At 39.5% G+C, this 17,053-nt stretch overlaps 1 protein-coding gene across 3 annotated transcripts in view; it reads left to right on the top strand.

Annotated features, from left to right (window-relative positions):
• The window catches only part of CEP112 (centrosomal protein 112), a 412,041-nt gene that overhangs the window by 158,228 nt on the left and 236,760 nt on the right, over window positions 1-17,053 (top strand). For all 3 annotated transcript variants that reach the window (XM_042916491.1, XM_042916492.1, XM_042916494.1), the window contains one exon: window positions 5,872-6,007. In XM_042916491.1, coding sequence (XP_042772425.1) covers window positions 5,872-6,007 — 136 coding nt within the window. The remainder of the gene's footprint in view (window positions 1-5,871; window positions 6,008-17,053) is intronic.

Genomic DNA, 17,053 nt, shown 5'->3' on the forward strand with positions numbered 1-17,053 from the left:
TTTATATGTGTATCCTTATGCCAGTAGCACACGATTTTGATTAACCCAGCTTGTAATAAGTTTTGTGAATTCTCCAGCGTTCTTCTTTTTCAAGATTGTTTTGCCTTCTGGGTACCTTGCATCCCATATGAATTTTAGGGTCCGCTTGTCAATTTCTGCCAAATGTCACCTGGGGTTTTGACAGGGATTGTGTTGCATCCGTAGATCAATGGAGGAGTCTTGTCATCTTTCCAATATGGAGAGAATACTAATTTCCATTTTACTCTACATTTCTTTCTGATTCTTGAAGTAACAAATGTGTAGATATTCACAGTATTTACCTTTTTTTTTTTCTTTGTTTACAAGAATTTAGCAGAGGCCACTAGTCTTAGCAGCTGTGTGAAAAAGAGGCCAAAGAATTTCCTTCATTTATCATGCTTGGTGAAAGGTATTATTTTTAGTGCCTTTTAAGTCGGGAGTTGTATCTTCGTGTCTTTGACTGACTCACTCTATTCCCTTTAAGCATCAATCAGCAGCCACGAACGTAGAGGCTATAGCTGCTTGAAAGTCTTGTTTTTCAGCCCAGCTGGAAAGGGAATGGAGACTCTTCTAGCTGTTTTTCAGACTTGTTTGAAGTTTTTTTTTGTTTTGTTTTGTTTTTTTCTTGGAGTTTCCAGTGGAGATGCCACGCTGGCAGCAAATGAAGTATCCTGTAATGTGAAGCCTTATAAATATATGTTGGATCACTGCCATCATTATCAAAAGTGCTGGTGAAGAAATGTGCAAAGGGAAGATTTTCAAATTAAGGTTGGCCTGCACATATAAATGTTAGCTTGTAAAGCTCAAGAAATACCAAATTGTAGTCTATTAGTCTCCTACATTTTATTGCCTTTTTGGAATAATCATGTACTTCAGAACATCCTTTCATCTGAGCTGGCTTGTGGTTGTATAAGAATGCAGCTTCTTTTTTCTTCATGCTTTATATTCTCCGATGAGGAAAATTTACTGCATTTTATAAATAAATCAGAACTAAAAAGCAAATTTTTCTTCCCACCTTTTTATCTTCAAGGAGGCCCTGCTTTAAGGCATTTGAGTGATGCGTTTATACTCGGCCCCACAACTAGTTGCACTGGAAAAAATAATCTTCAAAGTCATTTTTTTTTTTTTTTTTTTTTTTTTGCTTCTTACAGGACACAATTTGGAACCATTGGTAAAAGGGAAAACTGTTCTCAGTGAGGAGCAGACGTTTCTCTTTTTCAAATGTGGATCCTTCGTTAAAATGAATATCATCTCTTTACGTAAATCAAGACAGATATTTTATTTGTATTAAGAGAGAAGCTTCCTAGATATTAGTGGAGCTCGATGTATTTGTCGTGATTTACACTGAGTGAGGTCTTCTTTGATATTTAGCTTACTATTAACAGGTGTGGTGGGACCAGAAGCTAGATGGAAGATTTCTTCACTTCCCCATACCTGTTATTTAATATATGACAATGTTTTCTATTTGTAGATCAGGATAGAAATTATAAGGTAAGATGTGCCTTACTGCACAAGGCTTTATTCTGACAGTATTCAAAATTTTTTTTAACATTTATTTATTTTTTTTTAATTTTTTTTTTTTTTTTTTTACATTTATTTATTTTTGAGAGACAGAGAGAGACAGCGTAAGCAGGGGAGGGGCAGAGAGAGAGAGAGGGAGACACAGAATCCGAAGCAGGCTCCAGGCTCTGAGCCGTCCGCACAGAGCCTGACGCGGGGCTTGAACTCACGAATCGTGAGATCATGACCTCGGCTGAAGTCGGAGGCTTAACCGACTGAGCCACCCAGGTGCCCCTAACAGTATTTTAAATATGGTCTGTGATATATACCTGATTATAGGTAAAGTTTATGACTTTGATTTATGTGGCTGTAAGCTAGTTACAAAGTAAATGGCTAAACTTGGTAGGTAAGAATGAAATGATAGAGAAAATATTTGCCCTATTAAATTGAAAGTGTTTACATTAACTAAATGGCTCCTGTGGATATTTGGGCAAAAAGTGTAAAACAGCTGACTTTCAACATTCAGCCACTGGTCGTATGTTTTATAACAGGTGTTAGCAAAACTTTTCTTTTGGCTAAGTAATGGTACATAATTTTTAGATTATATGAGCAATGAATTTGTAAAGTTTTCAAATAGTGTCCAATGTACTTTCTTTCGTGTTTATGGAGCACGTAACTGACTGTTACGTGACCAAGCAAAGTGAACCTTTGAAAAATTGTAATCCTGATAGGAAGTAGCCTTTTCAAGTTCTTTTCGGAGGCTTAAAAACGAAAGAGTAACACAGGATACACTAATCACTGTGGTCCCTGGATAGTGCAGAAGTAGCTCTTGTGCCGTCTAACCCCAAACACCTACAAGGGGACAGTATTCATCGACCACGGTGGCCTTTGCCTCTGAGCCTGGTCTCAAAATCCTTTTAACAGAGCCTCCTGGGCAGCCCCCTTCAGTCATCTGGGTCTGTCGCACCAGAGAAAATGTCCACTGAACATCTGTGACAAAATGTTTATGGCAAATATCCATCGCATTTGCCAACCTAGGGCTAGGACATGGTACCCGATATACTTTGTATGACTTTGGGTTGTTCTCATATGTTGCGTTAGTGTTCAGATATTTGAATTTTTAAACAAAATAGTCAATGTTCGTATCAGGGAAACCCTAGTCAAGTCTTCCTCCTTCTTGGGCAGGGTACTATAAGAAGGATGAAAACACACCAGACCAAACTAAAATTCTCTCCTGCCGTCAGAGTGCTCAGTCTTCTGTGCGGTGATGTCTCCTGAATCAGTCTTCAGTATTAATATCCGGTTATTAATCACTGTTGTCTAGGAGCTAACACTAACATTAAGTGGCAAAGAAACAAAACATTTAGGCCTTCGAAGTTGGCAACCGGTTAACATTACAGTCGTTTCATTTTAACAACGTGTAAGAAAAATGGAGGACAGCAAGATACTCCGGTTCCTGTCGAATAGTCACCTCAAGCAAACGGCTGAAAGGAAGGCTTTTTAAAAAGTTCCAGAAACCTGTGCCACGTCGCCGTAAAACGCAGTGACCAGGAGCTAACATCTGGCACACGCAGCACCACCTCCAATGGCTTTGCTCTCATGCAGGGCCTCACACGCCTTGGGGCCGAGTGTTAAACCCTGAGGGCATTAAAATAGTGGCTCCACCTGTGAAACAGACGTGTGGAAAGGGGTTTCGGTGGAAAAGCTGCCTTGTTTAGCACGGGGGCGGGGGGGGTGTGTGTGTGTGTGTGTGTGTGTGTGGATTTGGTCTTCTTCAGGTAGAAGGCTGTGTGGTGGGTATGAAGAGGTAGACGCACGTCGTATATGATGAAAAATTCGGGGAAGGTGGATGTGGAATATCTTCTTCCAGCTTGTATGCAGAGACTATCCAAACTGGGGTGGGGGGAGGGGGACTCGAAACTAAATACGCATTGCCGCATTTTTTTGTTTTACAAAGGGACAGGAGGATCCTGCTGAAGCGGAAACTGGGGGACTGCTTCTCAGTATTTTTGCGTTACAGCTCTGAGAAAGTTTTCAGTATTTGTGGAGGAAGTTTGGCATTTTGATATTTTATACCACATGTGTCACGTGTGTGCTCTTATTGGAAAGCCTGAAAGTTGCTGTGTCTTAGAGGGGTTTTCAAGCTCAGATCTGAGTAGGTCAAAAAAGTCAAATTACTGTTTGTCCACGTCTTAAAAGACAGTAGCATCATTGTTTGGATTCCGCGCTCCTCCCCGCCCCGTCGTGATGCTTTCCTAAAATTTGATTTGTGGGGGTTAAGCATCCGACTCTTGATTTGGGCTCAGGTCACGATCTCACAAGTTGTGGGATCAAGTCCCGTGTCGGGATCTGCACTGGCAGTGGGGAGCCCACGTGGGATTTTTCTCTCTCCCTCTCTCTCTGTCCTGCACCCTGCTCGTGCTCTCTCTCGCTCTCTCAAAATAAATAAATAAACAAAAAACAATTGAATTTGTGTGAATTAAATCACTCCACCCCCCCCCCCCACCCCCCACAGCATTCTTTGGCGTTGCAGTTAAGGAGATGATGTTTATACGTGTGTAAACTTTCGCATTTAGGGAAGATGAACCAAGTTGATCTTATTTGTGATGTCCCAGTCTGCTCAGGCCGCTGTAACAGAGTATCGCCGACTGGATAGTTTATAAGCAACAGAAGTTTATTTCTCCCAGTTCTGGAGGTTGGGAAATTCAAGACCAAGGCACCAGGATGGTGGTGTCCTGATGAGGGCCCTTTTCTTGGTTCGTGGCTGGCGTCCTCTCCCTGCGTCCTCACCTGATGAAGGGGTCATGGGATCTCTCTGGAACCACGTTTAGAAGAGCATTCATTTCCCTTTAAGGGGACACATCCAGACCCTAAAGTATGGCACCTGGAAAATCAGAAAAGCAGAATAGTAGCCTGCAGCATGAGCTCAGGGTCAGACGGCCGGGACCAGGCCTGGCTCGATCCGTTACTACATGTGGTATCTCAGAACTACTCCCTAAGCCTCAGTTTCCTGTTCTCTAAAACTAAGGGTATAATAATACTTTGATACACGTTTGCTTTGAGAATAAAGGAGAGAAGAGATGTAAAAATATTTTGCACCGGGCCCAGCACGAGTCAGAACTCCGTATTAGCCATCATGAACTTTCATGCATTTATAACCGAAAGCCTTTATTTTTTTTCCCTGTGTGACTCTGCAGAGATTTCTCTTGTGTTTTGAGCCCCTGTGACCATAGAACTTGAGTTCAAGACGTAAAGAGGTGAGATGGTGATCAGTAGGCACGTGTCCTGCAGGGCGGTGGCACAATCTCAGGCCACCAAGTGGCTGCGTTGCACCCGTCACCCCACAGGTGAACTGCTACGCATGCATATTAGAGATATCTCTAATGGTATGTGGCTTTTTTTTAATTGAGATATAACTCACATACTATAAAATTCATCCTTGTAAAGTGCAAATCTCAGCAGAGTTCAGTATATTCCTAAGGAGGTGCAACCATCGCCACTATCTAATTCCGGGATGTTTTCATCACCAGAAAAGACACCCTATATCCATTAGCAGTCACTCTTCGTTCCCCCTGCCCACTCCCTTCCCCCCCCCCCCCCCCCCCAGCTGCTGGCCACCTCTAATCTACTTCCTGTCTGTAAGCACTTAGCTATTCTGGGTATTTCATATAAATGGAATCGTACAATATGTCGCCTCTTGTCCCTGGCTTCCCGTGTTCAAGGTTCCTCCATGTAGCATGTGTCAGAACCTCAGTGTGTTTGTTTGTTTGTTTGTTTTAATTTTTTTAATGTTTATTTATTTCTGAGAGAAAGAGAGAGAAACAGAGTGTGAGTGGGGGAAGGGGTGGAGAGAGAGGGAGACACAGAATCCAAAGCAGACTCTGGGCTCTGAGCTATGAGCACCCAGCCCGACGCGGGGCTCGAACCCATGCACCATGAGATCATGACCTGTGCCGAAGTCGGACACTTAACCGACTGAGCCACCCAGGTGCCCCAGAACTTCAGTGTTTTTTAAGGCTGAATGATATTCCATTGTATACCTTGAACATCTTGTTCTTGTTTATCCATCCATCAGTTGATGGAGATAAGTGGTTTTAAACGGGTTTTGTTTTTAAGGAAATCTTTGGAAGCAGTTTGAGAGAAATCTTTGAGAGTAGTCATCAGAACACTCTGTCTCTTTTTCTGGAGACAAAGTATTTTATTGTCAACTTTTGAAAGGGAAGTTTTATAGAATTTGGATCAAAAACTTGCAATCTGAATGTTATTTTAGAGAGGGTGAAATACTGCCCTTTCACTCAAGCCTTGTTCTTTTATTTTACATTTCAACTCTGAAGCTTTTCTGGACTTTTCTAGGGAGAAAGAGGAGCAGCTGACTCGTGTGACTGAAGTTCAGAGGTCGCAGGCCCAGCAGGCAGACGCTGCCCTGGAAGAGTTTAAGCGGCAGGTCGAACTGAACTCAGAGAAAGTCTACGCCGAAATGAAAGAGCAGGTGAGGAGGCCGCTGTGGCATCTTTTTTGAAAGTCACTGTCTCAGTAGGAAGGTACATTCTGATCTTTATATGACAGAGACATATTTACTTCTAACCAAAGTTTTATCAAAATTAGCCATACTCTTGGGTCACAGGTTCAGAATGAAAAAGGGACAGTAGCCCTGGCAGAGGAGGACACCCACCTCCCCCCGGAGCCTGGAAAGAAGAGGTGGTCCCTTGCAGCCAAGAAGGAGGGCCCTGGCGGGGAGGGCTTGGCCGGCAGGCCCCCCCGGCTCCCTGCAGAGCGTGTGACGGGAGGAAGCCACAGCATGTAGCTCTGGCGTGCCTCTCCGTGCTCCCCGGGCCACCGGGTGGCCGCTGACCAGCAAACCTTGGTGGCAGTGTGTAGAAGGAGGAGGGTGGACCCCACCTGGAGCTCTGCAGACAAGGAGATGGGCCCAGCTTCCTCCTTCAGGAGTCCTTGATTCTCCTTCAAGCAAAACCACAACAGTCATTTAAAGGCGTAGCTATAGGGGCACCTGGGTGGCTCAGTTGGTCAAGCCTCTGACTCTCAGTCTCGGCTCAGGTCACAATCTCACGGTTCGCGAGTTCAAGCCCTGCATGGAGCTCTGTGCGGATAGTACAGAGCCTGCTTCTCTCTCTCCCTCTCTCCCTGCCCCTCCCCCGCTCACTCTGTTTCTCTCAAAATAAGTACATGAAGTTAAAGTCGTCGCTACAAATGTGGCAATGGCAAGAGTGTGTCTCGTGGATCCGCCTACAGGTAAAACCCCGTGACCCACCAGTGGTGCAGGGGCTCAGGTTCACCGTGTCTGTGCTCGTCCGTGTTCCGTAAGTGGTGTTGTATTTGTCACTTATAGCAAGTTGTTTGCAACTGACATTTCAGGACAGAGGCCGTCTCCAGTGCGTGCACAGGTGAAGTGGAACGCTTTTTAGTTTTGAGAGAAAATAAAAAATTTGAAAAGGAAACAGGGAGCAAACCCCTAGGTGCCCCTCATGAAGAATCAACCATTGTTAACACGGTGTTTATTTAAACTGCAACCCTACAGATGAAGTTTCATTTGCTTTGTTATTCATATCTAGTCACATTACTCCCTCCTTTCCACTTCTGAGAAAACCACTGTCATTAATTTAGTGTGTATTATTTCAGTCTCTTTTATATTTTTATGTGCATATATAACGTTCATGTATCTTACATGTATATGTTACGTCTATACATATTACATGCATCTAAAAATTTTTGTGCATCTACTTTTTAAAAGTTAGGTAAATACTACAGATTTCATGTATGCCTTATTTGCTCTTTTATATTTTATTGTTTGTGTTTTTTTGTTTTTTTTTTAACTGGCTGCTTGGAGTTTATTTTCCACTTGGTGCAAGGCTGCTCTTTTATATTTAATTTTACGTATCCCTGCCCTGTCCATGTTGATTTAGTGCAGTCCTTTTAACACTGAATGTATTTTATCCTATGAATATAGCACATTTCATTTATCAGCTCCTCTATCCAAGGGTATTTGGTTTATTTTCTTCAGGTTTTCTTCATTCTAAAAAATGTTGCAGTCGTGTTTGTGATCTCCTTTTCAGTGGGAGTTAACTTCCTCAGGAGCCCCAAGCACATATGGGGTGGTGGAAACATCCCTATGGAAGGATCTCTATGAGCCCTGTACTGTTGACTAGTTTGGAACTGTGCTTTTTTGTTGTTATTTTCTTGATTCGGATTTCCACCCCTATTGAGTTGTGTGAATCTGGGTTTTGAGAATGGGGCTCTGAGATCCCATTCTTCCATTTTTCCACTCACTGCCTAGGGCAGAAGCTGGATTCCTGCAGAGTAATTGTGCCAGAAGGTGGAGACCAGACCCTGCTGCTTGGATGTCCATCTTCCAGCTCCCTGCTAGGAACAGGGCCCAGTCCCTAGAATGTGTATTTGGTCCAAGTATGCAATGGAGCTACAGAGGAAATTCTCTGATCAGCTTGACACTTAAGGAATACAGAAAATGCTGAAGGAGGGGGCCCCTGGCAAGAAGGTTTAAGTATAGAGTCGAGAAGGCTAAAAATGAGGCATTTGAAATTGCTGAGACTGACAGTGCAAGTTCTGAGGAAGGCTGTCATGAGACCATGACAGGTACCTTTGGCTCACTCTTCCACTTGGAGCTGATGATGTAATATTAGCAGCTCACGGTACTCATGGGTAAGAAGGAGAAAAAACAAGCAAACAGCATGGAACTTGTGAAAGCATTCTGTAGAACAGGAAAAAGACATTTGTATTCAGCAGTTACAGAATGAAAGCATACTTCTGAAAATGATCTATGGTGGAATTCTGAAAAAAAAATCGGAAAAGTAGTATCTTTGTATAAGAAGACATGATCTCTAAGAAAGAGGCCACACATATTAAGTAAAATTAATGCAATGAAACCTGGATACATTCTGGAAAAAAAATGCACCTCAAAAATAAAAATGAAAATCCCTTAAGTTTCTAGACAGGATGAAACTGGCAAAGAAATTAGAAAAATAATGGATAATGTTTCAGAGTTTTGAAGGAGGAAGGTTGTGACCCAGTTTTATACATAACCAAAGAGTTTTTCACTTGCAAAATCAACAGAAAAACATATTCTTAGTAAGAGCTCATAAAATGTATACTGCTTGTTTCTTTTCTGGAAAAAATTATGTGAACAGATCAACCAATCCACAGATGAAGCCAAAGACATTGCACACATGGGGAAACCATCATATTTAAGGATGAGTAGGGAACAATGGAATCCAGCAAAATAAAAACAAGTTTAACTAATTGTTACAACTCTGATTGTAAGAAAGAATGCTCATGTTTATTGAGTTTTGAAAAAGAAGGTATATAAAGTGGCCAATACAAATTTAATAACAACCTAAAAACAATTTAGTATGCTAAAATTCTTGGCCATGGAAAGGGGAGACTCAAAAGATCTTAAAATCAGAGAAATGCAGATTAAAATAGTTTTGGAATGTATAAGCTTAGGCATAAATCAAATCAACAAGGTATTACACTTTCATAAAAATCTCAAGGAGATAAAGGCAAAACTTGAGAGGAGATGTTGCCAAAGGAACAGAAGTAGAAACAGAACGAGATGTCCAAAATGAGACAGAGTATGTAACTGTCATAATAAATATTAATAGGTTAATTTTTTTAGTAAAATAAGATATTGACTAGTTGACTTAAATCCATGTGTATGCTGTTTATAAAAGATACAACTAGTTTACACAAAAATTAGATTATGAAAATATATCACTTGTATTCAGAAGAAAAGTAAGAATATAATACTATCATAATAAAGTTAATAAACTAGATGAATGGATATATTTTTGCATGCTAAAGGCAAGAGTATTTAAATATGAAAAAATGTTAGGAATGCATGGAGAATTAAATAGCATTGGGGTGCTTTCATATGGTTTTCTCCATCTAAGATCAGGGGGCGAAAACAAAATAAATAGGAGGTCTAAATAACAGTTTATACAATACCTATATTTCTACTTTCTACCCTTTAAAAATGACCTGTTAAAGTCCTACTCCCTTGGAACAGTTATAAAACTTAGTAGACCATAAAGAGACACTCAGTATGTTTCTAAAACTTGATATGACAGCACATATTTTTTTTACCACAATGCAATAAAATCAGAAATTAATCGCAATTAAAGTTGCTACATTCCACTTCACCAAAATTAAAAACTTTTGCTCTTTGAAAGACACCATTAAAAAACAACAAAAGGAAGTAAGACAAGCCAGAGAATGGGAGAAAAGATTTACAAATATTTCCAAGAACTTGTATCTAGAGTATAAAAGAAATCTTACAGCTCAGTAATTAGAAGACAAACAACCCAGTTAAAAATAGGCAAAATTTTGGACACCTCACAGAAGAAGATATACAAATGACTAATCAGCCCATGAAAAGATGTTCAATAGGTCATTATTCATCAGGGAAATTAAAATCAAATGAAATGCCACTATACATGCTCATTAGAATGGTTAAAATTATAAAGATTGCAGGGGCGCCTGGGTGGCTCAGTCGGTTAAGCGTCTGACTTCAGCTCAGGTCATGATCTCTTGGTTCATGGGTTCGAGCCCCACATCGGGCCCTGTGCTAACAGCTCGGAGCCTGGAGCCTGCTTCGGATTCTGTGTCTCCCTCTCTCTCTGCCCTTCCCTGGCTCACACTGTCTCTCTCTCTCTCTCTCTCTCTCTCTCAAAAATAAATAAACATTTAAAAAAAAAACTATAAAGATTGGTTGATAATGCTGAATGTTGGTGAAGATGCTATCAGATGGAGCTGTCACATACTGCCTATGTGAAAAGTGCCAATTTCTTAAAACATTAAACATTCAGTGACCATCTATCACTCATTCCATTCTATGTGCTTAACCAAGAGAAATGAAGACATATCCAGACAAAGTCTTGCACACAAATGTTGATCGCGGTTTTATTCACAAAAGCCTCTAACTTGAACAGCCCAAATGTTCCTCCGAAGTTGAAAGAACAATCAACATGCAGTATATACAACCGAATACTACTCAGCAATATAAAGGAATGAATTACTGATGCTTACGACAACATGGATGAGTCTCAAGATGCTCGTCAAGTTTTTATTAGTATACTCTCTGAGTAAGGTTGGAATTTCCCAGATGATCTTGAGGTTCTCGTTTTAGCAGATTACCAACCTAGTTTGTTTCAGAGCAAAAGTCCTGTCTCTTCTTCTGTGGGCGGGTTTCAGTTTCAATGAAGTTCCAAAGCCTTTGCTCTGCTGCTTTGGGTCTGTTTTGATTGTGCCAGTCAGGAGGGAGTCTGAGATTTGGGTGGTATTTAAATCACTCCACCCAGTAATCACTCCATGCAGGCACTCGTGGGACGTTCCCCAGGGTAGACCATATGCTTGGACACAAAACAATTCTCAATAAATTTAAAAGGATTAAAGTCATGCAAAATGTGTTCAATGATAATAAATTAGAAATAAACAACAATAAGAAATCTGGGAAGTCCCCACATATTTCGAGATTAAGTAACATAAACAACTCATGGGTCAACGAAGATATTACAAGGAAAATGAGGAAATATTTTGAACTGAGTTAAAACAAAAACATGGGCATATCAAAATTTATGGAATGCAGCTAAAGCAGTACTTAGAGAAAAGTTTATAGCTTTAAACGTCTATACCCCAAAAGAAAGTTCTCAAATCAGTAGCCTAAACTTCATCTTAAGAAACCAGAAAAAGAGGGGGCACCTGAATGGCTCAGTTGGTTGTGTCTGACTCTCGATTTCAGCTCAGGTTATGATATCGCAGTTCTTGAGATCAAGCCCTGCATGGGGCTCTGTGCTGACAGTGCGGAGCCTGCTTGGGATCCTCTCTCTCCTCTCTCTCTGCTCCTCCCCTGCTCACATATGCTCTCTCTCTCAAAATAAAACAAATAATGTTAAAAAAAAAAAAAAAAAGAAGAAGAAAGAAACCAGAAAAAGAAAAGCTTCTACCTGAGCAAGCAGAAGAAAGGCAATAGAAAATACCTTTATATTTTTGCAGAAAACAAAGAAGTAGAAAGCAAAAAAAAAAAAAGGGGGGGGGGGAGAAAATTCATGATGCCAAAAGTTGGTTTTTTGAAAAGATCAACGAAACTGACAAATCTTTAGCATGGCTAATGGGAAAAAAAGTGAGAAGAAGCCAATTAGCAAGGTTGGGAATAAAAGAGGAGAGGACACCATTACTGATCCTATAGAAAATGAAAGAACTACAAGGTGGTATTTTATAAACTTACGCCAACAAATTACAAAACTCAGGTGAAATGGACAAATTCATAGAAAGACCCAAAGACCCAAATTACTAAAACTGTCTCAAGAAGAGATAGAAAATCTGAATTGTGCAATAATAAAGATATTTAATTTACAATTAAAAATCTTTTCACAAAGAAAAGCCCAGGACCACCAGGTGGCTTCACTGGTGATTTCCATCAAATATTAAGGAAAAAATAATTTTGAGTTCTTTGAACACTTTCAGAAAATTGAGGAGGAAGGCACACTTTCCAGTTCATTCTATAAAGCCAGGATTACTCTAATATCAAAGCCAAAGACACTGTAAGGAAACTACAAAATAAATCTGTCATGAATACAGACACAAAAATCTTTAATGCTATTTTAGTAAATGGAATCTAGAAACATATAAAAATGATTATACATCACAACCAAGTGGGATTTATTCCAGGAATCCCAGGTGGTGTTAGCATTTGAAAATTAATTGGTGTCATGCCACATGTTAATAAAGGAGAAAACAACATGATCATCTCAGTAGAGGCAGAAAAAGCATTTGAAAAAGTTTGTTCAATATCATTCATGATTTTAAAAAAATACTTGGCAAATTAAGACCAGAAGCAAACGTACTTAACCTAATAAAGGTCATTTATGAAAACTCTATGACTTGTATACTTCATGTTGGAAGGCTTAGTGCTTTTCCTCCTAAGAACAAGGAAACCATGCCTGCTTTTGCCACTTCCACTCGACATTGTATTGGAGATTCTAGCCAGCACACAAAGGGGAAAGAAAAAGGAAAGGAAAGGGAAGGGAAGGGGAGGTAAGGAAACGGAAGGAAAAAGAGAGAGAGAGAAAGAAAGAAAAGGGAAAGAAAGAATAAAAGTTGGAAAGGAAATATGATGACACAATCATTCCGTATGGTCAAAATCCATTAAAAAAAGACAAGATCTAATAAATGATTTAAATAAATTTTCAGGATATGAGGTCAATATACAAAATTTAGCCATACTTCTATACACTAGCAATGAAACATCTGCAAATGAAATTAAGAAAACAATTTAATCCAGAGTAATGAGAATGTTTTCAAATTGATACATATATTTTTTAAGATGAAAAAGAAGTCTCAGAGTTTTGTGGCAGAACTGAAAGCCCTGGAGACAAAGTCATCTCGGGAACCATTAAATTAAGAACCCTACCTAGCAACGGGGGCGCCTGGTTAGCTCATTTGGTTAAGTGTCCAACTCTTGATTTCGGCTCCGGTTATGATCTCATGGCTCGTGAGATGGAGGGATCGAAGCCCTGTGTCAGGCTCTGTGCTGACAGCATGGAGCCTGCTTGGGATTCTCTCTCTCCTGCTCTCTCTTCCCCTCCCCTTCTCATGCTCTTTCTCTCAAAATAAATAAATGATTAAAAAAACAACAACAAAACAACCATTAAAAAAAAAAAAAAGAACCCTATCTAGCCACAATGTAAGACTGCCATAAAATAAGGAAAGCCAGGGATGGACGATAGTATTCATGGAACTGATTCTGGAACCACCCTTAATTGTTCTTCCCTCATATGTCTGACTGTTCTGTTATGTGCCTGGTTCATGGTCTGTCTGCTGTTTTACTTCACCAGTCCTGCCAGACGCATTTGACTCTCCCACTTCTGGATGTTGAGTTAATGTGTTTCTGTCTTCTAGGTATCACATCCATCTCTGTGGACTGGTTAAATGATCCCATGAAGGACCCTACTGGGGTCATGCCCCTGAGATTCTTTTCTTCCTCCACATATCCTAGTCCCGTGTCCTGTCTTTGTGAGTAGTCCTCACCAGGTCTGATTTGCCCATTGGTGCTCAGTTTAGGCTCCTTGAAAAATAACAGTGATGGCAACCGATGAACAGGAAATTCTTTTGATTGTCTTCTGTGGAAGAAATATTCTTCAGTGGTTTCCATCATATATAGCTTTGCCAGGTGCAGTTGAGTTTCTGAACTAGAGAAAGCACCTTTGGTGTGAGTATTATAACAACAACATTTGTAACAGAATCTGAAGAGCTAGGCTCGTTCACAAATCAAATAATTCTTACATGGCAAATTTCAACAAATGCCAAGTAAAGGGGCACCAGAGTGGCCCTGTTGGTTAAGTGTCTAACTCTTGATCTCAGCTCAGGTCATGATCTCACAGTTTGTGAGATCGAGCCCTGCTTCAGGCTCTGTGTTACCAGCTGAGAGACTGCTTGGGATTCTCTCTCTCCCTCTCTGTGCCCCTCCCCTGCCTGAGTTCTCGTTTCTCTCTCTCTCTCTCTCTCTCTCTCTCTCTCTCTGTCTCTCTTTCTCTCAAACTAAGTAAATAAACATTAAAAAACCCAAATGCTAAATAAAATATATATGACAAAACATGGTAAATTAGAAGTCTTCTATTCCATATTTTCAGTTGATTAAAAAGTGTGCATCTGATCTAGCTCAAATTCTAAAAAAATCATTCAGCAGATTCATTATTTGGAGAATCATCATGTTTTCACAATTGTTCCATAGTCTATATTTTCACTAGTCTTTCTTTTCTGTTATTGTTTTGAACTGCTCTTTTCTCTTCTTACTAAAATCTTTTGTGTAAAAGCCAGCAGAGCTCAGGGCATCTTTTTCCATTTGGAAACTGCTGCAGATAGCAGACAATGGGAATTTGAATTAAAAAAAAGAAAAGCTTTGAGTTTGTTTTTGAAAGTGAATTGCTATTTCAAAAATGAGGCCCATGAGAGAAAATGGAACAGGAGAAAGTTTTTTAAAAAATTGCTTCACACTGTTTCTTTCACTTTGAAGAACTTTTGATCTCATTTAAGATTGCTTCAATAACCTAATTTTTACTCCATAGTGAAACCCATTAAAGTGTTAGCTGTCAGCAATTAGTTGTATAAAATATACACATTTTAATGGTGACAACATACTCCTGTTCTAGAATTTTCTGTATATGTGTGTACATAATCATATCTTTAAAAGCAATAGTGTTCTATATTTACCCATTCTCTGTGAAACAAATAAATGACTGAAAAGACAGCTAAGTTTTTAGAAGTACTGGCAGTCATTCTAAAGTGACATTTTTTCGTCTGGTAAAATGATTGCATGGATGTTGGCTAACTCGTTCCTCTTGGGGCTTCTGCTAGCCACTTGACTTCTAGATAATTTCTCTCTCCTTGAAAATATGTCCCCATTAAAGGGTATTTGCTGCTAAATATCTGGCTTTAAATTCTATTCCTTTTTTCTTTATAGTCATCAGCTACATGATGTTAGCTTTGGACTTCGGAGAACCCACTGGCTTGCCATGAAAGCACAATTCTGAAACATTGCTGTTGACTAGTGAGGTTGCCTCTGGCTCCTCGTACAATTGAAACTGGTTAGCAGTTTCTTATATTCTTAGAGGTTGCAAATTCATTTCATCGTCCTATTATTGCCGTTGAATGGCTGAAAAAAATTCTCAAGTTACAAGGAAGAAAGAATGCCATCTGGATATATTTGTGTCCTTAAGTGTCAATGGATAACAAACAGACAGAGAAAGAAAGAATCATACAAACCATTTACTGTGACTTACACCTTTGTCCTCTTGTCCGTTAAGGGTCATGCTGATTCATGTAATTTTAAATAAGTTTTTTTAGACCAGTTTTAAGATAGTAAAAGATCCAACATAAATAGAAGCATTTTCCCTCAGTTACTTTTTGATGATAATGGAGAAGTCTCTCCACCCTTTTACCATTTGGAATTTTGTGTCTGAATGAGATTAAGCAGCAGAAGTAAAATTCTAGAATTATATTTAAATGTTTCCATAGAGCCTACTGTGGTAATTAATTCCAAATGGCAACATGCAGAGAATATGTATAAGTCTTTGGCTTTGAAAAGCAAAACTAAACAACAGCAAAACAAATAAAAGAAATTTTGCCTTTTATCTTTAAATGCTTACTGTAAGAGGAGTAAGTGAAGCTTTTTCCTTGTAATATTTATCAATGACTAATCTCTTTCACAGAAGGAAGATAAGCCAAAAAAATCTACTGAGGACATTGGAAAAGAAAATATGTCATTGTTTTTTCTGTATTTGACTGATTCGAAGGGTTATTAATTGTGAAATAGTAACATTATTATTTTTAATACTTCAATTATTTTATTGACTCACTGGCCGAGGATTCAATAGACTTGACTTCTTTCATTCATTTATAAAAAAATGCATGAATACTTGCCCTACACCAGCCATTGTTACTGATTCTGGGAGTTCGGGGATTATTAAGACTTGTGTGTGGCTTGTGTGATAGACCGATGCATAGAAGCGTGTGATTTAGTAAGTGGTATAGTTGGTGGGATAAATAGGTCAGTAAGAGAACACGGAGGAGAAACAGCTGAGCTCCCCAGTGAGTTATGCAATTACCTGCAATTATGGAATCTTTGTGTAACTACAAATTTCTCAAATACTTGTTTAGACGTCACTGGTAATGGATTTAGTAAAGTCTTTAAGTATAAGGTCAGATAGACAATTAAGTTTTAGTTCCATATTATCAGCATACAACAAATAGAAAATAAACTTTGAAAAAGATGTCATTGTACGAAAAAGCTTCACGGACCTAAAAATAAATCTAACAAAAAATGGCAAGGCCTCTGTTTAAAAAACTGGAAAATATTGGGGCACCTGTTGGCTCAGTCGATTGAAGGCCTTAGTCTTGATTACGGCTCGGGTCATGATCCCAGGGTCGTGGGATTGAGCCCTGCGTCGGGCTCCGCACTCAGCATGGAACCTGCTTAAGATTCTGTCTTTTTCTCCCTCTACTCCTTTCCCCACTCGCACACACTCTCTCTCTCTCTCTCCAATTAAAAAAAAATATATAAAAACTGGCAAACATGATCAAAAGAAATCAAGAATACCTAAAGAAATTGGGGGATTCAAAGACTCGATGTTATAAACATGTCAGTTCTCCCCACATTAATCTATAAAAGCCACACAGTTCTCTAAAAATCCAAATGTTAGTAGTAGTTGTTTTTTGTTTCTTTTTGGTGAGGTGAAAGGAAGTGAGAGAAACTGACAGCTGATTTGAAAATGCAAAGGGCTGATACTTGCTCTGGCAGTCTGGAAGAAAAGCACAACTGGAGAACTTATATGACCAGATATTGAAGCTAATATTCAGCTACAGAATTAATACAGCATGATTTGGGCACAAGGATGATCAGTGTTACAGAAGAAAGAGAGCCCGAAGTAGGCTCACACATCCATGATCAATGTGATTCATGCCAAAGGAAGGATTGCAGTCGCAGCAGGGAAAGAATGATCATTTCAAT

This window comes from Panthera leo, chromosome E1, assembly GCF_018350215.1.
Source record: "Panthera leo isolate Ple1 chromosome E1, P.leo_Ple1_pat1.1, whole genome shotgun sequence".
In the NCBI taxonomy this organism is placed as follows: domain Eukaryota; kingdom Metazoa; phylum Chordata; class Mammalia; order Carnivora; family Felidae; genus Panthera; species Panthera leo.